Source organism: Xyrauchen texanus, chromosome 40, assembly GCF_025860055.1.
Source record: "Xyrauchen texanus isolate HMW12.3.18 chromosome 40, RBS_HiC_50CHRs, whole genome shotgun sequence".
Classification (NCBI taxonomy): domain Eukaryota; kingdom Metazoa; phylum Chordata; class Actinopteri; order Cypriniformes; family Catostomidae; genus Xyrauchen; species Xyrauchen texanus.
In genome coordinates, this window is record NC_068315.1 from 22,624,377 (window position 1) to 22,650,803 (window position 26,427).

The following is a 26,427-nucleotide window of genomic DNA, read 5'->3' on the forward strand; positions in this document are numbered from 1 at the left end:
TGTCATCTTCCACTTCACCTTAAAGAACCTGTAGCTCAACTGGTGAAGTATGTGAATTCTAATGCTAACAATGCCAAGATCAAGTTTTCAAATCCCAGGGAACACATGCTCATAAATTGGGTACATTAAATTCACTGTAATTCGCTTTAGATAGAAGCGTCTGCCAAATAAATCAATGTCATCTTTGGAGATTAATCTTTTAGGAAAATGTGGCCATTACCTTTTTAGATATTGCAATTCTAAGATAATATAGATACACCAATACTAAGAGAAACATGCAGGGTCAAATATAGATTTAGTGCGTGAGAACATACGCGAGAGAGAGAACCTAAGAGACATTGTTGAATGATATGTAAGATTACAGCCCAGATGGATGACATCACAAGGTCTGATGAGATTAAAAGCAAGCTATGAGTGAGAACATATGGCCTGCTAGGTGAAATGCAGTATTTTTGAAAGAGAGTTCATAGAGACTCAGACTCTGTTGTTAGTAAAAGTCGGATGTGTAATATCTGTTCCCTTTACAAAAGGCTTCACTACGATGTTGCGCTGCTAAGCGCTACGGGGGAACAGCTTTCGCTGTGAGCCGAGCTGAATAATGTGTGGAACACGTCAATGAACATTGACCGAAATTTGTAGCCTCGGCTGATGTAATCATTAGATGCACCTGAGGTCAGGCTATAAATGGTTACGTCACCAGGTGTCGTCAGAAACTCTTTTTTCAGAGCGATTCTGTTTCTGTGTGTTTCACACACCCTGTCAAAACTTTCTTTCCTCTGTTAGGAGTTAGATTCAGTTAGACAGTGTGCAGTGAACTTTGTTCTTTGTTCTATTTTCTCTTTTGTTTAGAAAATATTATATATATATATATATTTAAAAAAAAAAGTGAGAATGACTGAAAGCCGCAAACGGTGCGTGTTCCCCTCTTCTCGCTCTATAGCTGAAGACGACACACATCAGTTTTTGCTGTTTGTTTGGGAGCACGCTGCTCTCGCGTTGCAGCAGGGTGGGTGCGAGCACTGCGATTTGCTTTAACAGGCAGAGTGCGTCGTGCTCGCCTCGCTTGCTTCCGGGAATCAGCACTCTCGAAAAGAAGATCGTTCGTGGGGCTCTTGCATGGTTTTGGCTGAGGAGCAAGAGACGGGTTGATCCCTTTCTCTCACTCTCTCCCCAAACCCAGCTGTTTCTTCACATGATCTCGACGCTTCTCGGATCATGAGGTGGATCGCTATTCTCTTCCGCCTCGAGCTTTCCGTCCGCGATAAAAAATCTACGGAGGAATTGCTCGATGTTGTTACTCGTGCGGTTGCCAGATTGGTCTGGCCACGTGAAAAAGAGACCCCCAAACACTCCAAATTAGGGGATAGATTTTATCTTCCAGTCTAAGAAAGGGAACACCTCATGGGTTCCTTCCCTTCTTTGATAAACCTCCATTAAGAGCTTTTTCGCTCATGGAGAACCCCTAAAAAAAAAAATAAAAAAAAAAAAATATATAACTCAATCTCCTGGTTAAAGGGGCCATGGTATGTGTTCCCCTTCCAGAGAGAGAGTTAGGTTATTACACTAAATACTTCCCGTTTCCCATGGAGACCCGTGGGTGTTCAAGTCCAAGATGATGCCTGTCAAGACGGTCGTGTCTCAAGCCCTACAACTCGTTTGGCTGGTCACCATCGATCTTATGACGCACTTCTATACTTCATTTAGAAGTTCTGCCACAACATGGAAAGTTCCTGAGGTTCACTTCCGGGGGCGAAGTCTTCCAGGGTCAGGTTCTTTCACTCAGCCTAGCCCTTTTTACCCGCACATTCACAATGCATGATGTAGCGCTGGCTCCTTGCGACTCTGGGGCATCTGAATTCTGAATTATGTAGACGACTGGCTGATCCTAGCGCAGTTCCAGGAACTGGCAGTTCAGCACAGGGACATCGTCTTAGCTCATCTGTTTCTCTGGGGTTGAGGCTCAACGCCAAGAAAAGTGTCCTCTCTCCCACTCAGAACACTGTCTATCGGGGCCTCGTATGGAGTTCAATCTCAATGCGGGCACAACTGTCTCCCGCTAGGATTGAGTCCATTTAGATCACCCTGAGCAAAGTCAGGCTAGGTCAAGGTTGCACTGTTATCAGTATCAATGATTTCCAGGTCTCAGGGCGAATGCGTCCACAGTGATCCCTCTGGACCTTCTGCTCATGAGACCATTTTTGTTGTGGCCAAAAGCCAGGGGATTTCTTCCAAGGGCCAAAACCCCTAGGCTAAATAGGGTTACGCGCCACAGGCTTCGTTCCCTTTCTATGTGGTTCAGACCCCGGTTTTCTGCCTTGGGTCCTACTCTAGGTGCGTCTTGTTGTCGCAGGCTGCTAACAACAGACGCCTCCCTGATGGGCGGGGTAGCGGCCTTAAGTGGTCGTCCAGCTTAAGGGGATAGGAGGGTCATCAGCTCGGTTGTCACAGTCTCGGTCTCGGGTTGATGGCTGTATTTCTGACCCTGAAATACCTCCTCCTGAGGCTGCCATGTCTTGGTGCGGGTGGACAATGCAGCGGTAGCCTCTTACATAAATCATCAAGGAGACCCACGTTCTTGTCAGCTGTATTTCTGACACGTTGGGTTCTCCTTAGGGCCCAGGGCAAGCTCCTGTCACTCAGGTCAGTTATATCCCTGGATGCCCGTATATGGGAGCAGATTTACGGTCCATACCAACGGGGAGTTAAGAACTCCACCCTAAGGTAGTAGTTGCCCAGAGTTTGCCAGCAAGGGTTTTTGCCTCTTACTGATAGCACCGCGCTGGCCGAACAGGGCTTGGTTCTCGGAGCTAATCTCTTCCCTCGACGGCTCGCCATTGGCGATGCCGAACAGGAAGGATCTTCTGTCTCAGGCACAGGGCAATATTTCATCCCTGCCCCAAATTGTGGAATCTTTCATGTTTGGCCCCTAAGGGTACCAACTGAGGGACACAGGGCTCTCTCCTGAGGTTATCGAGACTTTTTAAATGCCGGGCTTTTTCCACTTGGAACAAGTTTGGGTGAGATCTTAGGGCAGAAGAGGACCTCTTCGCCTCTATGAATAGCGCAATGTCTCCTCTACTTCTCCCTGAAATCACCCAGCCCCCTTGGGTCTGGATGTTAAAACACATACATGACCCAGAATGCGTCTGTATGCATTTCTTTCCCCGGTTTCTCTGCTCCCGGGAGTCTTGGCAATGTTCACCAGCAAGGGTCTTGCCTCCTATTAATGGCGCTGCGCTGGCTAAACAGGATATGGTTCTCGGAGTTAATATCTCTCCTCGACGGCTCGCCTTGAGAGATTCCCGAACAGGTAGGACCTTCTTTCTCAGGCTCAGGGGGCATATTCATCCCCGGCCCGAATTTTGAAACCTTTCATGCTTGGCCCCTGTAGGGTACCAACTGAGGTTCACAAGGCTTTCTCCTGAAGTTATCGAGACCATTGCAAGCGCTAGGGCTCCCTCCCTTGGAAATGATCTGGGTAGATTTTACAGGGCAGAAGAGGACCTCTTCGCCTCTGTTGATAGCGCAATGTCTCCTCTACTTCTCCCCGAGTCACCCAGTCCCCCCCCCCTCGGGGGTGCTGATCGTGGTGGCGCATACATGGCACAAATGTGCCTGTATGCGTTTCCGTCTAATAAGTTCAAATTACAGAACCAGCTAACTGCCAGTTTGCTTCAGTTCTGGATTTTCTGTGGAAAGAACTGTCAGCGGGTACTTGCCTCGCCACTGCCAGGTTCTATGTGGCTTCCACTTCGGTTTGCCACGCCTTGGTGGACGGGGTGCCCTCTAAGAGGCATCCTTGCTAGGACCTCTTCATAGGGGTAAGACCCCCCTTTTTAAAACCTCTAGAGTCAGCGTTTGGTAGACTTCTGACTGTCAAGATGGTTTTTCATATGGCAATTACGTCTCTAAGGAGACTTGGGTACCTACAGGCTCTGTCTCTTTTGCCGGCCTGTTTTGAGTTGCCCCAGGTAGGACCAAGAGCATTTTTTGCACCCTCACCCTGACTACCTGCCCAAGGTGCCTTTCTCGACCCTTGGCCAGTCATTCTCTAAGCCTTCTGCTCCCTGCCGTTTGTAATGCCGGAGCAGCTAAATACTACTCAGACTTTGTCCAGTCTGTGCAATTCAGAATTATGTCCACCACATTTGCTAGTGGTGTAAAGTCAGGGCAGCAGTTCTTCACTTTGAAGCCGTGACCGGGTTGTCACTTTGGGTGAGGGACCTTACTGCCCGGGCCTACGAGGCGCGCGTTCAAGCTTCGCCAGTAGGTTTTAGGGCGCACTCTTCCAGAGGGCTCTCCTCCTCTAAAGCCTTGGCTAGAGGTCTCCCTCTGCAGCAAGTTTGTGGTGCGGCAGGTTGGTCCTCTCCGCGCACATTCATTAAACTTTTATAGTTTGGATGTTCTTGCCACTCTTGGCTCTTACGCCCTTGAGTTGACACCGAACAAGTTTGTGGTGCGGCAGGTTGGCACTCTCTGCACACACTAATCACATTTTATGGTTTAGATGCTTTGCTACTCCGGACTCTTATGTCCTTGAGTTGACATCTCAGCCCATGCCTAAACAAGTTTGTGATGCGGCAGGCTGGTCCTCTCCGCTCACATTCATCAGTTTTTACGACAAGTTTGTGTTGCGATAGGGTTCTCTTCGCACACATTCATCGAACTTTATGGGTTAGATGCTTTGCTACTCTGGGCTCTTATGCCCTTGAGTCGACATCTCGGCTCATGCCTGAACAAGTTTGTGATGCGGCAGGCTGGTCCTCTCCGCTCAAATTCATCAGTTTTTATGACAAGTTTGTGTTGCGATAGGGTTCTCTTCGCACACATTCATCGAACTTTATGGGTTAGATGCTTTGCTACTCTGGGCTCTTATGCCCTTGAGTCGACATCTCAGCTCATGCCTGAACAAGTTTGTGATGCGGCAGGCTGGTCCTCTCCGCTCACATTCATCAGTTTTTATGACAAGTTTGTGTTGCGATAGGGTTCTCTTCGCACACATTCATCGAACTTTGTGGGTTAGATGCTTTGCTACTCTGGGCTCTTATGCCCTTGAGTCAACATCTCAGCTCATGCCTGAACAAGTTTGTGATGCGGCAGACTGGTCCTCTCCGCTCACATTCATCAGTTTTTATGACAAGTTTGTGTTGCGATAGGGTTCTCTTCGCACACATTCATCGAACTTTGTGGGTTAGATGCTTTGCTACTCTGGGCCCTTATGCCCTTGAGTCGACATCTCAAGCTCATGTCTGAGACCTCTCGTGTTTTTGTGAGTACACTGCACAACCGTAGGGGTCCGGACAGCCCCAAGTGCGGCGGCGTGGGTATTGCGTTCCCCGTAGCGCTTAGCAGCGCAACATCATAGTGAAGCCTTTTGTAAAGGGAACGTCTCGGGTTACATGTGTAACCCTTGTTCCCTGAAAAAGGCGGAACGAGATGTTGCGCTGCTTTGCCGCACTGGGACGTCCCAGGACTGCTCTTCAAATAGAAGTATCTGACGACACCTGGTGACGTATCCATTTATAGCCTGGCCTCAGGTGCATCTAATGATTACATCAGTCGAGGCTGTAAATTCCGGTCAATGTTCATTGACGTGTTCCACACATTATTCAGCTCGGCTCACAGCGAAAGCTGTTCCCCCGTAGCGCTTAGCAGTGCAACATCTCGTTCTGCCTTTTTCAGGGAACAAGGGTTACACATGTAACCCGAGACGTTCCTCTAGCAGTACCAAACAAAATAACCCCTCAGTCATGTATTTGCCTGAGCCATGTTTTGTGAGCCAAGAAATTGCTTAGGAAGAATATGCAGCTAGAAGAATGCTTTGTCGTTCCTACAAGAAAATACATCTTTTATTGCCATCTAGTGTTACTGGCAATAAGTTACAAACATGCCTTTGGTACTTTTCTCCTAGTCGACTGTTAATGGTTATTTTAATGAGAGTATGACAGTATGCTGTAACATGTTACACCTTTTGTATCCTCAGGGGATGACCTTATGCGATGTGTTGACCTCTATAATCAGTCCCAGTCCAAGTGGTTTGAAGAGATGGTCACCACAAGTCTGGTAAGCCTAAGAGCATCACCTCTTACTCACCGAGCAACTGCAGGAATTTATGGATAAACGGGTGTGTTATGTTATTAAACACTTTAGAATATGTAGGGGATATAAGTCTTGATTGGTCAATTGAGTTATTCTGCTGATACGTGATCGATTAGTTGTCAACATTTGTCGAAACTGCACATATTACTTGCGTCTTAGTAAGAGTTGGTTTGAAAACTATAGAAAGATCAGTAATGTTTTGCATTGAATGCCATAATTTATACAAAACTTTTGTGGCATTTTAAAGGTATAGGTCACCCAAAAATGAGAATTCCCTCATTTACTCACCCTCATGACTAGATGATAATAAACAAATGTTTTTACTTTCTTTTATGACTTTCTTCTGCTGGACACAAATGATTTTTAGAGGAATAGTTCAGCTCTAACATTTTGAAGCTCCAAAAGATGTGCTTTTGGGCAGCATAGAAGTAATCCATAATATTCCAGTGGTTACATATCTTCAGAAGCAATATGAGAAAAAAATCTATGTTGAAGTCCTTTTTTTACTATCAATCTCCACTTTCTCTTCCACATTCTTCCCCTAGTGTTTTTGGCAATTCGCATTCTTCGTGTATATCACCACCTACTGTGGAGGGAAGAGATTTATAGTAAAAAAGGACTTAAATATTGATCTGTTCTTCACCCACACCTATCATATCGCTTCAGAAGATTTAATCCATAAGACTGGAGTCTTATGGATTACATTTATGTTGCCTTCATTGGCATTTTGTAGCAAATTTTTGGTATCCATTTACTTGCATTGTGGGGACCTACAGAGCTGACATATTCTTTATAAAAATCATAATTTGTGTTCTACAGAAGAAAGAAAGTCACACATCTGGGATTGCATGAGGGTGAGTAAATGATTTTTTTTTTTTTAGTTTTGGGTGAACTTTCCCTTTAAGCATAATCGGTGTGAGAATGTGCATGTAAATGCACTGGGATCGGTGTTACTGCTTTTTTATGCTAACTAGTTTCAAATTACTGACAAATAATTAAACGATTTCAAAATAAATTTAAATAACTTTATTCTCTGTCTTTACACGGGAACAAAAAGCACATCCTATCATACATAAACATTTTTAACTCACATTAACTAAATTCTGAATGATGAAGCTTGTCCCTTTTTATCCAAAGCAGCCTCTAGTTCCACCTCATGAAATTCTAGCAGTGCAAAGCTTACAAATTAACAATGTAATTCGTTTTGGTGGGCCGAAATAAGAAAATATTGGCAAGGCAAGTAAAAATCGGAACTACTAGCTTGATTGCACCAGTAGAGAGAAAAAATAATAATTGTGAAGCCCTGAACCTCATTCCTGACTGGTGACTTTTTTCCCCCAAAAACCCCAGGAGCTTGAGAGGCTGGAGGTGGAGCGGGTGGAGATCATCAGACAGCACCTGTGTCAGTACACAACACTACGACACGAGACAGACATGTTCAACCAAGGCGTGAGTTAAACCAACAGTTTTTAAGGCTGAACTAGATTGATGCAAATCATAAGTAATGACAACCTGCATTTGTATGTCCAGACCATAGAGCCAGTGGACAAACTGCTTCGGGATGTAGACCCTGCCAGGGATCGAGAGCTATGGGTGAAGGAACATAAGACAGGGGAGGCGAGACCAGTGGACATGGAGATCTAATACCATGAAGACCAGACTCATACCATTGCACTGGGACACTGTAGCTTCTCCAGGGTCTCCCAACAACCAGTGAACATTAGTTTGGGGGGACTCATTCCTTAATGCATTCACAGACTGAAAGAGAGTGGCTGCTTTAGAGAGATGCTACAATGCAGCAGGTTGGATGAAGAGAAAGAGCGCCCTCTGTTGTTTGATGGTTGTCCTGTTGTGACCTTTTAAGTTTTGGTCTGAGGTTTTGATTGCTCGAAAACCCTCTGCCGCCTTCCCTTTTTAAACAAGCTATTTTGAGGGTAAATTAATTTATTTTTTTTTTCTTCTCCAAAACCTAAAGTGTAGGACAATCACATCTTAAAAGTAACAACCAAGAGGAGGGATAAATAACTTAAGTTTTTTCCTTTTACTTGACATGCAGTTGTTGATAGAGAAGAGGTTGGTTACAATAACCTTCCCACAAGTTTGATTGAAAGTGTGGTGAGACCGGCAACAAATGTTGTAAACTAGGGAAAATAACAAGAATCTGTTAATATATTTCACTCAGGCTTTAAATTATACATAAGGTCAAAAAAACTTATTTATAGATAAATACTGCTGTTGTAAAATGCATTTAACTATAACAGCTGATTTTACAGTAAATGCTAACTGAACATGGCCTATTATTACCATTAAAGTCAACGTGAGACACTGTTTGCAATCTTTTTTACTTCCATATTGTGACGCATTTCTGAGTAAAAGAGAATATTTAACACGAACAAATGTAGGACAAGACTTGATTGTATCCATCAGGAATTTATTGGATCATGAAGTGGCGTTACATACAATAATGGTGTCAAGTGGTTGGAAGGGAAGTGCTGAAAAAGTATGAGGGATTTGTGACGTCAGCTAAAAACCAAGCATCTTGCACAACAAGGAACCAGAAACATGCATCAACAAAGTAAATACGGTTAATTTTTGTTGACTACTTTTTACAGAGGATACACAAAAGACAAGGAAATGTCCTAAACATCTTCTTAATATTCATTTATTATTATTATTATTATTATTACAGAGACAACATAAAAAATCTAGGTAGCCAGTTTTGAAGACTGGCTAGTATTGTTTTTATTCATATGAGCATTGTTTATTGTCCATAGTTCATAACTTTACAGATACTCATAGTCTTTGTCTCAAAGTAAAAAGTCTCCACACTACACTGTAATGGACTCAGGGATAAGATTACTTAGATACACAGTCCATTCACAACTAGGGCACAATGCCATGAGAGGATTTTTTGTTTGTTTGGGGATTTTTTTTTTTTTCAATACACTGTAGACTCAAACTGTTTGTTATTTTTAGAGTCTAGTTTTGTTTTTTCCCAAAGGATTTACTGAAGGACAGAACAAAAGCATCTGCTTAACACTGGCAAACTGTGTATAGTGAAAGAGGTACAGATAATATAATGAAGTTATTTTGCACAGTGCTTATTTTTATATCAAAGCAATTAACACCTTTTTTTTTTTTAAACTCTTCAAGGTCTTTTAAATGGATTTCATTCTTTGTTAGAATTTGCAAAGCAGTCATGTTATGCCTTTAATGGTTCCCTGTTACTGATGTACATGTTTAACCTTAAATGTGCAAAGTGCAAGTAATTCAATCTCTCACAATTATAAAATAATGTAAATGCAGAATAACTGGTGAATATCATCCATTTATTATGTTTTCTGTAATATAAATGACATTAAATGTAATGTTTAACTGAATTTGATTTATTGGTTGCACTATTTATGTAGTTATCATCAGTTGGTATCTCAATAAATACAAAACTAATGCAAACGTAACACCATTTGAGCAAAGGAATTACACAGTACCATGTATCCATTATCAATACAGTACATTTCTAATTATTTGACACATTAGTTCTAGATATTCTGGAGGTTGTGTATATATAACTTCAAAGTGTATGTGAACTTGTGACAGAAGATTATCCAGTTTCTTGTTGTATGCATAACTGAAGCTGGTTGCCATTTCGTTGACTATAAATATCTCTCTTGGGCTTTTGCCCCAAGTGAAGGAGTTCAAGTACCTCGGGGTCTTGTTCACAAGTGAGGGGACAATGGAGCGGGAGGTTGGCCGGAGAATCGGGGCAGCAGGGGCGGTATTGCACTCGCTCTATCGCACCGTTGTCACGAAAAGAGAGCTGAGCCGAAAGGCAAAGCTCTCGATCTACCGGTCAATTTTTGTTCCTACCCTCACCTATGGTCATGAAGGTTGGGTCATGACCGAAAGAACTAGGTCACGAGTACAAGCGGCCAAAATGGGCTTCCTCAGAAGGGTGGCGGGCTTCTCCCATAGAGATAGGGTGAGGAGCTCAGTCATCCGTGAGGAGCTCGGAGTAGAGCCGCTGCTCCTTTGCGTTGAAAGGAGTCAGTTGAGGTGGTTTGGGCATCTGGTAAGGATGCCCCTGGCCGCCTCCCTAGGGAGGTGTTTCAGGCACGTCCAGCTGGGAGGAGGCCTCGGGAAGACCCAGGACTAGGTGGAGAGATTACATCTCCACACTGGCCTGGGAACGCCTCGGGGTCGCCCAGTCAGAGCTGGTTAATGTGGCTCGGGATAGGGAAGTTTGGGGCCCCCTGCTGGAGCAGCTGCCCCCGCGACCCGACTTCGGATAAGCGGTTGAAGATGGATGGATGGATGGATAAATATCTCTCGGGGGCTTGCTTAAAACAATCAATGAAATATTCAATCCTTACAATATGAAACTAGCAAAAGAGTATGATCAAGAATATTATGGCAACATTACATACAAAATAGTAAGTTTACACTGCCAATTGACAATATAATACTGAACACAGATACTTGTATTGATAAAAAGATTTATATGTCTGTGATTCTTTTTTTATCTCAAGAAAACAATCTAAAATAGTTTCTCCATTTTGGATTCCAGAAGACTGACAAACCTCTTGTGTTTCTAATCAATCATCAGTTTCTTGATTGAATTCAAATATGTGGGAATGAGAGAGCTGATGGTCTCTTCATCGTCTGCAATGATCTTCTCACCTCTGCCCTCTGACCCTACAGAACTGGGTGATCTTATGAGTCCTGGTAAAGGAGTGCAGTATCCCTGCAATTAAAAAAACAAAACCATGGATATCAGCTCCACCGATCACACAGAAGACCAGAGCTTCTTTAACTGAAACAATACAACCTCTCTATTAAAATAGACTACAAACACCCTGTATGTATTACAGAGTATATCGTAATAGATGCAGTGGCACCGCAAACTATGAATAAATGTCATAGCATTAGATAACCAAGTAGCATGTACTTTAAAGATACTGAAGCACTTTTCAAGCTAAATATTTCATAAAAAAGTTGCTGTTGAGGTTTGGTCAGTTGTGGATACAACATTAGATATTAGTTTCAAATGAAGTTTAAACAGATGTCTGGTTGAAAATGTCCAGAGTTAACCCATCATGGTTTACACAGACTCACAGATGAGTAGCCCTTGCCGAAGCTGCCCCTGTTCTTCGTCCTGATTTTGGTGAGAGCAGACTCGGCTATGTCAGCACGCTCCTCTGCGTCATCCAGCTCGTGAACGGTCTTCCTGTACTTGGTCAGGTTTACATTAGCCTGCTCCTCCTGTGTATGACGAAGAGAGGAAAACAAAAGGGTTTATAGAAAAGAGAAACATATCATGCTAAAAAGACCAGTTAAGACCAGGATGCATGGTTTATGCTGGTTAGGTGCTGGTTTAAATTAGAGGCTGATCGATAGCGGATTTTGCCAATACCGTTAACTAAGGTGGTATAAAGTAAAAAAATCTTAATCTTTCCTTACTATGACGGGCACAGACATAAAGGTCACACGAGTCCAAACTGAATAAAATCCAAGATGCAGCTTATTGTTCAACCAAAATCCCAATAATAAGCAGAAAAATGAAGATGTGGTGCATAACGTGGGACTTTTATCTGTAAACAAACCCAAAACCCAAAGGGGACACTTATTTTATAATGACGTTGACTTGGCTCTGTTAAAATGCTCTATATTAAGTACAAACCAAATTAAGCTTTTCATAGCCCATGTAATCACCAGATCAAGGATTTTGTGTATAATCTATTTTAACAGATGAGGTATATGAAATTGAAAAGATACATAGGCTGCTCTAAAGATTCTGCCTAACATCTACTTTTGTGTTCCACTGTAAGCAAGAAAGCCACATGGGATTGAAACAATATGAGAGTGAGTAAAAGATCACAGAATTTTCACGTTTGGGTAAACTATCCCTTTAAGAAGCCTGAAGGTAGTGCTGACACACCAGCATCCAAAACATACCATTCGATGGTGACCAGCAATGTTGGTCTTTTTCAGCACAAGTGTCTTACCGCCTCCTCTACTTGTCTCTTGTAAGCTTTCATTTTAATCTGGAGTCTCTCCACTAGATCCTGCATCCTCTGCTGGTTCTTCTGGTCCTCCTCCGTCTGGAAGAGAAGCTCCTTCAGACGCCTCTCATTCTTCCGCAGTGTCTTAACCGTCTCAGCATGCCTTTTCTGCTCAGTGTCCAAGTCTAGCTCCAGCTCTTTCACCTGCATATATCACATAAATCCACATAGGGCAAAAGGTGTCAAATCATTCAACACAAAGATCTGATATCATAGATCCAGTGTGATGCTGTTTACCCTGCCTTCCAGCTTCTGAATGATCTTCTTGCCTCCTTTCATGGCCAGCTGCTCAGCTTCATCTAGTCTGGTGGTCATGTCCTTTATTTGAGCCTCCAGTCCCTTCTTGACTCGCTCTAGGTGCATGGTGTGCTCCTGCTCCACTCGCAGCTCCTCTGCCACACGTACTGTCTACAGAGAAACACATACTTCGATGACCAGTCAGTACACCTCCTATGCTCCCATCATCTCCGGCAGGTCAAAACTATTAAATCATTTATCAATGGCTTTCACACAATCTTACACTATAACATGGAATCAACACTTTTAAACTCAATTTCAGTAAATATCAGGTTTATAAGGTGGTGTAAGTGGTGTTGGCGATATTTCACTAACTTGCACCAGACTTTTGAATTTGCACCATTGAATTAGACAGTCCCCCCTCTCTTAAATCTAGACCTCCTCAAAGACACATCAGCAAATTTGAATGCTCCAAATGTCTGAGAGACAGAGAGTTCCTCAAAGTCTTCTGATTGGCTAAACAAAAGTGTCATTCAGCAAGATGGAGTGGTGGTGGCGTGGTGGGCTAAAGCACTGCACTGCTAAGCAGAAGGTTGTTGGTCCCATCCCCACAGCCACCACCATTGTGTCCTTGAGCAAGGCACTTAACTCCAGGTTGCTCCGGGGGGGGGATTGTCCCTGTAATAAGGCCACTGTAAGTCGCTTTGGATAAAAGCGTCTGCCAAATGCATAAATGTAAGATACATTTTTGTATTTAACCTTTAAACTCGTGGTGCTTTTTTGGCTGCTGTCAACAACTTTTCATACTTCAATTTAAAACCTTACATTCACACAGACTGGAAAAATATTTTTTCCTCCATCACAATATGAGATCTGAAATGTAGGTGGCATTCTAACACATCTCAGCCCTCACAGATGAGCTTGTCCATAGGCAATCAGTCTAATTTTCAGTTCATGTAGTTCTAGAAGCTCAGTCAAGGTGTCATTATAAACCTGAGATTCTCCCCTTTGTGAGTATATATCATCGATGATATTAGCTCACAGACAAGTAAAAATGTGCTTATTTTGTAGAAATTGTAAGAGCAGATATATAGCAGCAGTTATCGGCACATAAAAGAGATGTTTGTATTTGACGTCTTACAGAGTCTTTTAGAAATCTTTACAACTGCGGTACTAAGGCAACAAAATACACTATGCAGTCGCATTCCTGAGAATAAGAGCTTTTATTTGATATATGACTTGTCTATTTAATTGCTATGTGAAATACTTTTATATTTAATATTAATATTTATACCCCATTACCTCTAGGTGGAGCTTATTTTCAACACAGATATTTTTAGGCCTTATTTTGTAAAGTTATGTAATTAAATGCAAAAGTGGTGGTGTTCTATGGCATTTCAGATTCTAAGCTTTCTAATGATACCACATATGCCAGATTTATGTTTCCAGGGATGTAAAGCATAATTATTTTACGACATAGTGCCCCCCTTGTGGACTCGCCGGCAGGGGAGAGCACAATGCTGTCATATACGCCAGTGTGATTACTCTGTTTTGGTGAAACTAACCAGGTAGTAGAGACATTTTCAGTCTGCTTTTCTATAAAATCCATGCTAATGGCACCTTAATGTAAGAATCTGACACTTTCCCAATCTAAAAAAATGCTTTGGGTCCATAGTGTACCTCACTGGCAGCTTTCTTGGCCTTGTCATTGGCTGCCCTCAGTTCACTTTGTAGTTCCTCATGCTCCTGTGTGAGCTGCTGGAGATCTACTTCCAGTTTTCTCTTTCCACTGGATACAGACTGAAACTGCAAAGAAGAGATCTATTGAAAATCTATTTTCAGTTAAATAAGTTCCCAAATAGCCAGTTCCACTGTAGCAATACTAAAAAGATTAAATGACACAAAATATTGACAAAATTAAGGTAGCAAATGAATTTTTTTTCATAAAATGCCAATTAATTAACCAAAATAATGACAATTAATCGCATATATAAATAAACTCATTATATAAAAGAAACATTCTCTCACATTTATCTGCTTTTATTTTCAGCAAACTTGACATGTGTAAATATTTGTATGAACATGAAATGATTCAACAACTAAGACATGTGACCAACAGAAATGGAATAATGTGTCCCTGAACAAAGGGGGTGGGGGGGGGGGGGTGCTTGGGTCAGTAAAAAGTAACAGTCAGTATCTGATGTGGCCACCAGCTGCATTAAGTACTGCAGTGCATCTCCTCCTCATGGACTGCACCAGATTTGCCAGTTCTTGATGTGAGATTTCACTTCACTCTTCCACCAAGGCACTTGCAAGTTCTCAGATATTTCTGGGGGGAATGGCCCTAGCCCTCACACTCCGATCCAACAGGTCCCAGGCATTGAGATCCAACCTCTTCGCTGGCCATGGGAGAACACTGACATTCCTGTCTTGCAGGTAATCACGCACAGAACTAGCAGTATAGCTGGTGGCATTGTCATGCTGGAGGGTCATGTCAGGATGAGCCTGCAGGAAGAGCAGCACATGAGGGAAGAGGTTGTCTTCCCTGTAACGCACAGCGTTGAGATTGCCTGCAATGACAACAAGCTCAGTCCGATGATGCTGTGTCACATCGCCCCAGACCATGACGGACCCTCCATCTCCAAGTCGAACCCACTCCAGAGTACAGGCCTCGGTGTAACGCTCATTCCTTCGATGATAAACGAGAGTCCGACCATCACCCCTGGTGAGATAAAACTGCGACTCATCAGTGAAGAGCACTTTTTGCCAGTCCTGTCTGGTCCAGTGAAGGTGGGTTTGTGCCCGTAGGTGACGTTGTTGCCGGTGATGTCTAGTAAGGACCCCTTACAACAGGCCTACAAGCCCTCAGTCCAACCTCTCTCAGCTTATTGCGGACAGTCTGAGCACTGATGGAGGGATTGTGCATTCCTGGTGTTACTCAGGCAGTTGTTGTTGCCATCCTGTACCTGTCACGCAGGTGTGATATTCAGATGTACCGATCCTGTGCAGGTGTTGTTACACGTGGTCAGCCACTGCAAGGATGATCCGCTGTCCTTCCTGTCTCCCTGTAACGCTGTCTTAGGTGTCTCACAGTACGGACATTGCAATGTATTGCTCTGGCCTCATCTGCAGTCCTCATTCCTCCATGCAGCATGCCTAAGGCACGTTCACGCAGATGAGCAGGACCATGGGCATCTTTCTTTTGGTGTTTTTCAGAGTCAGTAGAAAGGTCTCTTTAGAGTCCTACGTTTTTATAACTGTGACCTTAATTGCATGTAAATCTTTAAGCTGTTAGAGTCTTAATGACCGTTCCACAGGTGCATGTTCATTGATTGTTTATGGTTAACAAGCATGGAAAACATTGTTTAAACCCTTTATAATAAAGATCTGTAAAGTTATTTGGATTTTTACAAAATTATCTTTAAAATACAGTGTCCTGAAAAAGGGACGTTTGCTGAGTTTATTTGATGAGAAAGGTCCTCAAACAAAAAATTATTTAATTAATAATGATTACAGAATTATATTTATTTATTTATTTATTATATATAGTTATATAAAAACAATTATATATAAATAGTGATATACAAATAATTATAAATATATAATAATGCATTTAGTTGGGGAAAAAAATGACAGGTTCCATGTTGTTTCTCCGCATCAGTGTCAGAATTTTATTTGATTTATTTTTAAAACATTATATTTGCCCTCTAGAATTGATTATAAGGGGATTTTTTTTTTACCTTTATGTGGACATTTTTTCTAACCATACTAACACAGCACGTGGGCCCATTTATCTCAAATAATTTTAAAACTGAATAAAGTAATTTAAATTAATTCAATGAACAATGTTGTTAATTATAAAATCAAATGAGCAAAAGTAGCTGTAAATAATGTACAAGATAATAATTTGCTGGTCTCTACGTTTGAATATGCAGTTCTCTACTGTTTACCATCGTTGCACTGTAGATTTTGTTGTAATGTCTATTTCAAGTTTTGGAGTTGTTTTTCAACAACACTTGCCTCAAGAGACAGTAGGCTTGGACTTGAAGAAAGGTCAATAGTATCTGTACCTGGTTGTCAAGCTCATTGTATTTCTCAGAGGTCTCTTGCAGCTCTGTCTCCAGGGCCTTGCGGCTTCTCTCTATAGCCTCCATTGAGGCGCGACTCTCCTCCCCTTCAGTAACCAGCAGGGTGCAGCGGCGCTCAAGAAGTGTCTGCTCCTCTCTCAGCTCCTCCTGCACACGTGCCTCCTCCTCCAGCTGTACCTGCAGGTCCTGCAGGAGAAAGAGCAAAAGAAGGTACTTAAGGTGAAGCATTTGAATTGTTTTCTCCTATTCTAGCTGAACATTCTTGGGTTAATTTCCAAAAAATGTAATCACTGTGGCTCTGTGGCATTATCAAAACATTGTTTGAGCATTCAGACCAACCAAACATAGCAAGCTATCCTGCATTATGCTTCCACTAACATGCAGAACAGAGGCAATATGTGTGGACCTTCATTTGTTGCTGTATCTTCTTCACAGTCTTTATTAGCTCTGCGTTGCTCTTGTTTAGTTGGTCCACCTGCACTTCCAGCTCGTTCAGATCGCTCTCCATCTTCTTTTTCAGACGGGCCGCTTCAGTACGGGCCTTTACCTCCACATCCAGACTGGCCTGCAGGGACTCTAAAGCCCTCTGGTGGCTCTTTCTAAAAGAAAATATATACATGAAACATTTATTTGCTTCCATTTCATTGCAGTGTATATTGCCTGAGTTGGACATTTTGGATAAGTTAATGGTTACAATATGGAATCTGACAGATTTAGAATGCATAAGGAACATGTTGCAGGAACGAAAAAGATGCAAGATAAACTTACCAAAAGGGTTATCCCATTTCAGTTAAAAGGCAGGAAAAAAGGAAAAATATTACAGTTAAAGAACGGAAATGTAAAAAGCACAATGTGGTTTAGAGGCAGAAGACAATTTAAGAGGTATATTCAGAAGAGACATTTGCTACAAGCAATTTTAGCTGTTTTGCTAACCTCTGCGAGATTTAGCCATTCCAAAGAAAATGTATTGTGGTATTTAAAAAAAAAAACAATTACAACACCTTTAAGCATTTAGACCACAGCTAGGACCACAATGGAAGATAATTTAAATTCAAGAGTACCTGGCGGCCTCAAACTCCTCTTCTTTCTCCTGTAGTCTGCGCTCCATGTCTGCTTTAGCCTGAGACAGCTCCAGCTGAAGACGCAGAACCTTTGTCTCCTCAGCCTACATTAAACAGAAAAACTCTAAAGGATAGTATTCATGACTAAAGAGGCAGCTTTCTTAGAACAATTTGTTGACAGGAGCCATGGAGAATGGTGAAATTAAATGTTGGCTATAAATGGTGAAATATATGCACAGAAAACAAAACTAAATAGATAGGTAATGTTTGTCTATACAAAATTGTCTGAAAGGTTAAACTAGTTTAAATACTTTTATGGTTATACAGACATTTCAGTTGAATGGATGGATGAATGGATGGATGGATGGATGGATGGATGGATGGATGGATGGAAAGTGAAAGTGATGTAACAAATTAAGGGCCTTTTGTGGATTTGTTTACATTTTAATTTATTTGACATTTAGAGTTTGAATTCACCAACAATCCGTTGGATCGTTTGAACAGTCTATCAATGCAAGTCTATGAGATTTTCCCCAATTTTGATAGCCTGCAATAAGAAAACTTTAAGTTCAATCAGTTAGAATAAAGTCTTTCTAGCAAGTCAGTCCACAGTAGGCCATCTTTAAAATGCTATCAGGAAGCTACTTCCAGTAATGCCAGTGCAGCTCCTATCTACCTGAATGGAGAAAGACCAAAATCTCAAAAAGGATTGGTCAAGATTATGATCAAAGAACTTATTTTATATCAGCAATAAAATCTGACAATACTGGAATCACAAATTGTGATTCTTTACCTCAGATTTCGTGAAATAAATAAATAAATAAATAAAAATAAAATTTGCATGTGCATTCTAGAGTTGATTGACAGGTGATGTCTGTATCTAAAAGGTGATTGGCTCTTTTAACTGTAAGGCAGGACTTTCTTTCTACATCTGTTGACCGTTGGGCACTCAAGAGCCCATGGTTGAGCATTCTAATTTCTCCCATTCATTTGAAAAGAAGTGGCCCTTCTCTGCTAAATAATCTCTGGTTAGAATAGGCATAGCACATTACAGCCTGATTTATATTATGGAAGAAGCCAACCTTTTTCTCCTGGACGAACTAAAGCACCCTAAGTGAACGAGGCCGGCATTTATAATACACATGAAATTTAAAATGAGTTAGTTGAGGGTGATGCCAAAGTGTTTAACGTACTGTCCCAGCCATGGAAGTAATTCCAATAATGCAGGTTTTTCTCTCCATGGATTGCTGTTTTAGTGCTGTATTGCATCTTTGCTTCATTAAACTTGTAACGGAGCCCTTTCCACTTTTGCCAACAAGTTATTTGAAAAACTCCAATCTCTCTCCACGCATTTGTTGTGGCCGCGCTGTCTTTGTGCTGTGAATCGTATATTTCTGCACAATCTCTCAGAGACTGGCTTCAAAGTTATCCATTTTAACAACAGTAACCAGTAACCAACTCCTCAGCTGGCATGCACGATTGTAAATTAAAAAGGTCACATCCAAACCACACCCATGATTAGATTAAACCAATCATCAATGCTCTTCGACCAGCCTAGATGTCCTAAGTCAAGAATGAATCCTGAACTTTCAATCAGTCCCAGTCAATGGGAGGTTTTAATTTTTTATGGTTATAGAAGAAGAAATTTATCATAAAAGAATACTGAATATACCATGAATGAATCTCTCTATACTTCACGTCTTGTCATGAGTCAAAATGGGTTCCTCTTGCGTTAAAAAAAATGTCAGGGAGATCCACAATCTGATTGTAGGCAGAGCAGAAGTAGACTAAACCCTCCTTCATTCTAGAACATCATCCATCAACACCACCATCAGCTACGCTTGTCGGCCCTGTCAGCTCAACGGTCCTCCATCTCCATCCATCAGCCCACACAAAGCCACAGCCAGGTCACAGAGGTCAACTCTCACCCATTTCTTTTTCTTCAAACAAACAGCTCTACTGGTTTATTTTTCATCAACTTGGGTCTCAAACTTGACCTAGAAGGTGAACACTAATTTTAGTTGAAAACAAGACAGCTTGACAGGATTCTGTCATTTGTTCTCCAAGACTTGCCAGTGCACTTCCAGGTGATACATGCTGATCCGTTTGGCTGTCGGAAAATGTGTAACAATAAGCAGTTCTACTGCTTGTTGGTTGCACCGGTCAGCCCTGAGACACTAATTCCCTAAATGTCAGGACTCAGTAGTTTAAATATTCTGTAGTTTAAATAGTAACTCCAATCTTCTCCAGTTCAGTGTATTCTCTTGGTGGGAGTTCTCCTCTTTATCACATATTGTAATTGTATTATGCTTTCTAAATACTTGGTCAGTTGAAAGATAATCCTGAGAAAACCAAATGTGCAAATGAGTCCAAAATAGTAATTCTGATTACATGAAGACTCTATGGCTGACAATTACATTTTCATGCAATTCTAAATGATTTGCACAAATACTGAATGTTTTCACACTCCCCATCTCCATTATTTATGAGCGTATTGAAGAATATTTATGAACTTATTTATTATAACGAAATTCTGTATGAATCGCAAATAAAACCACCCTTGTGTAATCTGTTTTATTTAAATCCTTGTGCTTCATAAATACGGCCCAGTACATTCAAATAATACAGCTTTTTTTCACATTACAGTAGACTACCGTGAATCGGGTGAGGAGGTGCTTAATTGTCTCACAAATAATGTTGAAACGTTAAAAGTTGCAATAGTCCTAAAAATAGGCATACCTTTCTATAAGCATAATGTAATTTCTTATTATTTGTTTTCTTTTGATTTTGGGGTGAAATACAGTAATGATCTGGACTTTTTTGTGAGATTCAGCCATAAGTATCAAGTGTAATGATTTTCTCCACACCTCTAATGCTGCCTCAGACTCCTCCAGTGATGCCTGCAGTTCTTCTTTCTCCATCTCAATTTTCTTCTTCATTTTCTGAAGCTCATGGACACTCTTGCCCCCATCTGAAAGCTGGTCTGTCAGATCAGCAATCTCCTCTGAAACAGCACAACATCAAACGTTACAAAAGGAGATGGAACTACTGAATATAGAACTTTTAAGTGAACTCCCATAGTAACAAGTTTTGAAGTGAAACACTGAGCTTTTTGGTGCAGCTATTGTGATCTGGTAGCTGTTTCTTTAAGGTACCTTCATTCTCTGTAGTCCTTTGAGTCAGCTTGTTTCTGTTGGACTACCTATCTCAACTAATTATGGAGCAGTCTAAAAACCACAGCCATACAAACAAAGCCCATAATGAAAGATTAAAACATTCTGCGGTCACAGGCCCACATTACGCTGGCTAAGCTATACTGTAATTTGTGTTTATATGAGTTTGTATAATGTTTTCACGGGCTGTCACATGTGCACCTTCACAAAAGATTTGAAATAAACAAATATTCTATAATTATGACACAGTGATAGCACATTTCAATCATGCATGGCGAGTGGTGGTTTTTATTCTGTATAAATGGCACTCTTAGTGTCAGGGTTACCCTGGAAGGCCTTGTTCTCCCTGCGCAGAGACTCGCCCTGCTCCACTGCCTCCTCGTAGGTCGTTTTGAGTTTGAAGAGCTCAGTGGCGTGCTGTCTGCTCTCTTTCTGACAGCTCTCCACTTCTGCAACCAGTTCCTCGCACTTCTGCCTCCAGTCACTCAACTGCTTGTCAAGCATCCTTTGTTTTTTATCTAGCACTGCTGCAACATTATTCGCCTGGAGAGGAACACAGAGCAATTCCACAATTATCTTGACAAATAGACCAAAAGGTTGTACAGAAAATCTGATTGCATGTCAACACCTCTTAAATCTGATTACTTGTCAGTTATTTGGATAACAGAAACTATATTGACAATTTAGCCATTGACATTGATGTTAAAGGTGCTGTAGGCAATTATAATAGTTTTTTTTATGTGTCTGTGTTGTCTCTGTTATCTGACAGATATCACTGATATAGGTGTCTTGGCAGTCAGGTTTGCTGACATTGGGTTTGCACACATATCTTAGGAGGGCAGGGTTATGAAGAGAGAGTGTGTGGTTAAAGGGATGGCTGCGGTTGCTCTAAATCAGTGGCTTACTGTATGTAGGCTTGTAGAAGAACAAGCAAAACGTTTGAAATCACTTACAGCAGGTGTTTAATAAGATTGCAAGATGTTTTTTTTTCTCGAACACAGGGCCAGCAGCATCCAAAATGATTTTACGGCAGAATATATAGTTTTTCTAGATACTGTAATGTTTACATTGTATTAAAGATTTAAGAGTCCCTCTTTGAGATATGAATGGATGAATGTACACATCTGTTATATGCTCATACCTTCTCCAGATCCACACAAAGTTCCTCCACTTCTACCTGCAGTCTCTGTTTGGTTTTCTCTAGACTGGAGCATTTGGCCTGGGTGGCCTCGACTGCCTCCTCGGCCTCCTGCAGTCGAGCAGTCAGCTTTTTCCTGCAACGGATATTCATTTAAATGCACGCTCATTTCTGAAGGTAGTGAATGTGTAATGTCTAAAAAGTCTTGGTACACTTAAGCGTAATGCACACTTGAAGACTGAAGCTTGTTGCCCTTTCTTATTTTAAATCTGTGACAAGAAGCCCCAGATCATAGCTTGCATTAACATGCAGCGTGTGCCTGTTGCCTATACGCAAATACTATGCTAACAATTTCAAACTGGTTTCAAGTATAGCCCACCAGTTGTCAGGTGTGTGCACTGTCCCGACTAGTGAGGTAGTAATGCGCAAAAGCCAATAAAAACTGCAAGAGGAGGGCGAGGGCCAAAAAAAACAAATTGGGGAAAAAAATCAGACTGCTGCCCACGTCTCCAAATAAACCACAGTTTAATTCATATTTTTAGCTCTTTTTCTTCTTATTTTCCCCAAAAGATTAATTCATATTTGTTTTTGCTATTTTTCTTTAAAAAAAAAAGAAAATTACTGCAAGCCATTTCTTCCTGTCATTCATTGACAGTTTTTGTGCAAAATTGAGTTTGTTTGGGTTTGTAACTACAAGGATGGAGAATGATCTTAGCTGTGTCCAAATTCCTGTACTTTCAAAGTACATTGACTTTTTGACCATTAATAAAGTATAATCTATTCTTTAAGGATAAGGATGTAAGCATAATGCAACTGAAAACTTCATACATATTTTAGACACAGTATATACATTATACACTGTATATATATATACTGTCTGTAAATATATATATATATATATATTTACAGACAGACAGACAGACAGACAGACAGTCATTGAGATCACATAGATATGCATAATAAGTGCTAAAACGGTACAGACTCTTTCAGAATAGCGGCAGTTCAACGAGCGACTAATAGACACGTTTCAGTTTAACTGATTCTCTACCGCATTCAAATGATAAGAATTAATGTTTCTTTTTACTCTTAAATCAACAACTGATTGTAAAGATCAGAAAGGGCATTAAGACATTACAGACATTATTCAATGTTTGGGCACACATTAAACAAAGTCAAACCAAACATTTGTGGATTGAAATCCTGGTCTGTAGGGCCATTTGCAGTTAAACGGAGAATGTTGTGAAAACAGTCTATGGCAAAGTTGAACCAAAATCAGATTTGACTTCGTTAAATGCAATGTAAATGTAACTACGGCATATCAGGCCTCAACTAAAGCAATGATGACATCCGTGACAAATCCGAAACCCATTGCAGCCATATAACGTATGTAATCTGGATACTGTTCGCTTACTGCTTACTTTCATAAATACTGTCCATTTAGACATCCCACTCATTTAACATACTGCTTTTTGCATATGTATAGTAGGAAGTGTAAATATTAAGACAGGATTTGTACCCAACGCACGTGTTCTGTGATCAATTGTGTAAAATACGCAACGATATGACAGATAACAAAAACGCATGAGCAACCAATCACAGCCCTATCTCTACCCGCTACAATCAGAGGGCAGTTATTTGTTGATTTGAATGATGTTACAGGAACAACAAAGCATGTTGTTTCAGTGACATGTCCTACATGTCCTATTACATTAAGCACAAAAGGATGTAGGAGTGTGTATATGTGTACATGCCAATAATACATACTTGGCTTCTTCCAGTTCATCACAGTGCTGGATGGCATCAGCCTCATGGCGGCTCCTCCAGTGTGTGACGTCGCTGTTGAGTTTGGAGATGAGACGCTGCAATTCTTGTTTACTCTCCTGCTCCTCTTCCAGTTGTTCCTTTAACATTGCACACTCCTGCTGTACTGCTGCCATGCTGCTGCTCAAGGCTGTTTTAGCCTGACAATACCCCACACAAACACAGCATGTCACATTTCTGCTATAATGTAGTTCTTACGAATAGACCTGTTGAATGCTGTTTTATACTTATTACTTTATACCAATTCCAGTGTCTCTTTAACCATGGGCACTTATAGCCCTGTGGACTTTTTAACTCTGTTTAACTCACAAACACAACTGTCAGTAACACTTTACAATAAGGTTGTTTTCGTTCGCATTAGTTAAATAAATTAGTTATATATTATAGGCCTATAACACTTTTAAAGCACATACTGTGTTAATCTAGGTTAAAGTTATTTTCAACATATACTAAGACATTTTTTAAATAAGGAATTGTTCACCCAGAAATGAAAATTCTATCATCATTTACTCACCCTCCCAGATGTGTATGACTTTCTTTCTTTTGCTGAACACAAACAAAGATTTTTAGTAGAATATCTCAGCTCTGTAAGTCCTCACACTGCAAGTGAATGGTGGCCAGAACTTTGAAGCTCAAAAAGGCACATAAATGTAGCATTAAAGTAATCCTGTGGTTAAATTTATGCCTTCAGAAGTATAATGAAAGTTGTGGGTGAGAAAGAGATAAGTTTTTAAGTCCTTTTTTTACCATAAATTCTCCTAGTAGGTGGCGATATGCACAAATAATGTAAATCGGCAAAACCAAAAGAATGAGAAAGTGAAAGTGGAGATTTATTGTATTAAGGACTTACATTTTTATCTGTTTCTCACCCACACCTATAATGTCACATCTGAAGACATTTATTTAACCACTGGAGTAATATAAATTAATTTTCTGCTGCCTTTATTTGCCTTTGGAGCTTAAAAAATTTGGCTTATTGAGAGGACCAATTGATCTAAAATATTCTTCTAAAAATCTTTGTTTGTATTCAGTAGAAGAAAGAAAGTCATAGACATCTGGGATGGCACGAGGGTGAGATGATGAAATGATGAAATATTATTTTATTTTTGGGTGAACTAATCCTTTAATGAATATGAATTGACATGAACTTACAATGAAACATAAACAAGACAAAACTTTATTTTAAATGCTGTCAAAAATATATATTGTTCATAGTTAGTTCATGATACTTAATGTATCCTTTTTAATAATGTATCCAATGCAACCTTTTTGTTAAGTGTTACCAAACTATTAAACCCACAGCCTATATTAGTGCTCTCTGCTTAGCTCAAACTTGGTTCACATACTGTTGATATGAGTCATATTAATTATCCACACACCTTGACCTCTTCATCAAACTGTTTCTTGAGTTCCTCGTGTTGGGCCATCAGCACGGTTTTGGATCGGCTCAGGTGGCTGCCCTTGTTCTCCGCCTCCTCCATCTGTCTCGCGAGCTCATTATTTTCAGCTGCAAAAGCAAATTTGAATTAATTTTAAATCACTTTTAACACTGGCAGCTGTTAACTAGGCTAACTAAAAGTGCTTAACCAGTGCAGCATAAAGATTAAAGGCCCATTAAATCAAAATTGGAGTTTAAAGGTTTCTATACAAGTAATATTGTAAGTAAGAGTAACAAGTATTAGTGTGCAGTGAAGTCAGCTTCATATGTCTCACCCGTGAGTCTGTTCTTTGCTGCAGTGACCTCATTTAGAGCTTTCTGCAGGTCCTCATTCCTGGAGTTAGCCTCAGAGTGTAAGTCCTCTAGTTTCTTCAACTGTGTGTCAGTGGATGCCTGATGTTACACATGATCATAAAGTATGACATTAGCTTTGATCAGTGGCCCTGCAGTCTATCCGTGTTGCCTGCTCGTGTCACACAAACCTAATGAAAAGCCTCAGATGACATCAAACAAAACAAGCAGAACATCCTACAACCATGATTCATGGAGGTTCGAGGTAAGGTCTCCATGGTATTAATTTATTTCCTTGGCATAGATCAAATATGCAAACTGGATTCAAACTAGTCTTGTATTAGCCCTGCTGGGAAGAAAACCCCCAGCATAAACTGCTGGTCTTTAGCTAGCTGGTTAGCAATTTGGTCTCCTCATCATACCAGCAACATACAGTAGGCATATTTAAGCTGGTTTTTATGCAAGTAGATGTAACAGAGAACAAAGGTTCCCCTTCTGTCGCTCTCTTACGTTGTGTCAGAGAACAACACTAGGGGTCTCTCTTGAGCGCCGATATTCACCTCTGTACTATGAAAAAAGGCCAATGAGAGTTGGCAGCCAGTATTTGCATGTCCCGCCCCCAGACATACGGGTATTTAAGCGGCGCAAATACGGGAGTTCATTCAGAAAATTTCTTCGGAGCCGATGGTCGTGTTTGCAGTCTGCTGCGTTACTACACACCGAGTTCCTGCTATCCTCTGCTGCATGCTGTTGGATTCTGCGGCGCACAACAGTGGCTTTCTCCTGGTTGCACGGCTGTGCACTTCCTGCCCCTGAGCGCATCGACAGTTGCAGATAGAAAGATCTCTCACGAGTCTTTCATTCATAAAAGAGTGATTTTATTTAAAAGAGTAATTTCCTCTAAAAGAGCAAAAACACAGCGGCGTTGAACGTCCTTTTCAGGACGCGTCTTTTTAAAGATGCCTTTCCGCCCCTGTGTTGTTTCTGGGTGCGGTAGAGTACTCTCCGCTTCCGACGGCCAC

At 41.0% G+C, this 26,427-nt stretch overlaps 2 protein-coding genes across 2 annotated transcripts in view; one reads left to right on the forward strand and one right to left on the reverse strand.

The window, feature by feature from the left end:
• Nucleotides 1-7,774, forward strand: part of LOC127633695 (growth arrest-specific protein 7-like) — a 47,516-nt gene extending 39,742 nt beyond the window's left edge. Inside the window, exons 12-14 of the mRNA XM_052112951.1 lie at nt 5,984-6,063; nt 7,450-7,548; nt 7,630-7,774. Of these exons, the coding sequence (XP_051968911.1) occupies nt 5,984-6,063; nt 7,450-7,548; nt 7,630-7,743 (293 nt within the window). The 3' untranslated portion in view covers nt 7,744-7,774. The remainder of the gene's footprint in view (nt 1-5,983; nt 6,064-7,449; nt 7,549-7,629) is intronic.
• Nucleotides 7,775-10,685: 2,911 nt separating this feature from the next.
• Nucleotides 10,686-26,427, reverse strand: part of LOC127633694 (myosin-16-like) — an 84,840-nt gene continuing 69,098 nt past the window's right edge. The window contains exons 11-24 of the mRNA XM_052112950.1: nt 25,390-25,507; nt 25,056-25,183; nt 23,620-23,816; nt 21,859-21,991; nt 21,044-21,260; nt 20,412-20,548; nt 17,545-17,648; nt 16,890-17,082; nt 16,466-16,669; nt 14,076-14,201; nt 12,396-12,566; nt 12,102-12,302; nt 11,212-11,358; nt 10,686-10,840 (exon numbers count right to left, since the gene is read on the reverse strand). Of these exons, the coding sequence (XP_051968910.1) occupies nt 10,688-10,840; nt 11,212-11,358; nt 12,102-12,302; nt 12,396-12,566; nt 14,076-14,201; nt 16,466-16,669; nt 16,890-17,082; nt 17,545-17,648; nt 20,412-20,548; nt 21,044-21,260; nt 21,859-21,991; nt 23,620-23,816; nt 25,056-25,183; nt 25,390-25,507 (2,229 nt within the window). The 3' untranslated portion in view covers nt 10,686-10,687. The remainder of the gene's footprint in view (nt 10,841-11,211; nt 11,359-12,101; nt 12,303-12,395; nt 12,567-14,075; nt 14,202-16,465; nt 16,670-16,889; nt 17,083-17,544; nt 17,649-20,411; nt 20,549-21,043; nt 21,261-21,858; nt 21,992-23,619; nt 23,817-25,055; nt 25,184-25,389; nt 25,508-26,427) is intronic.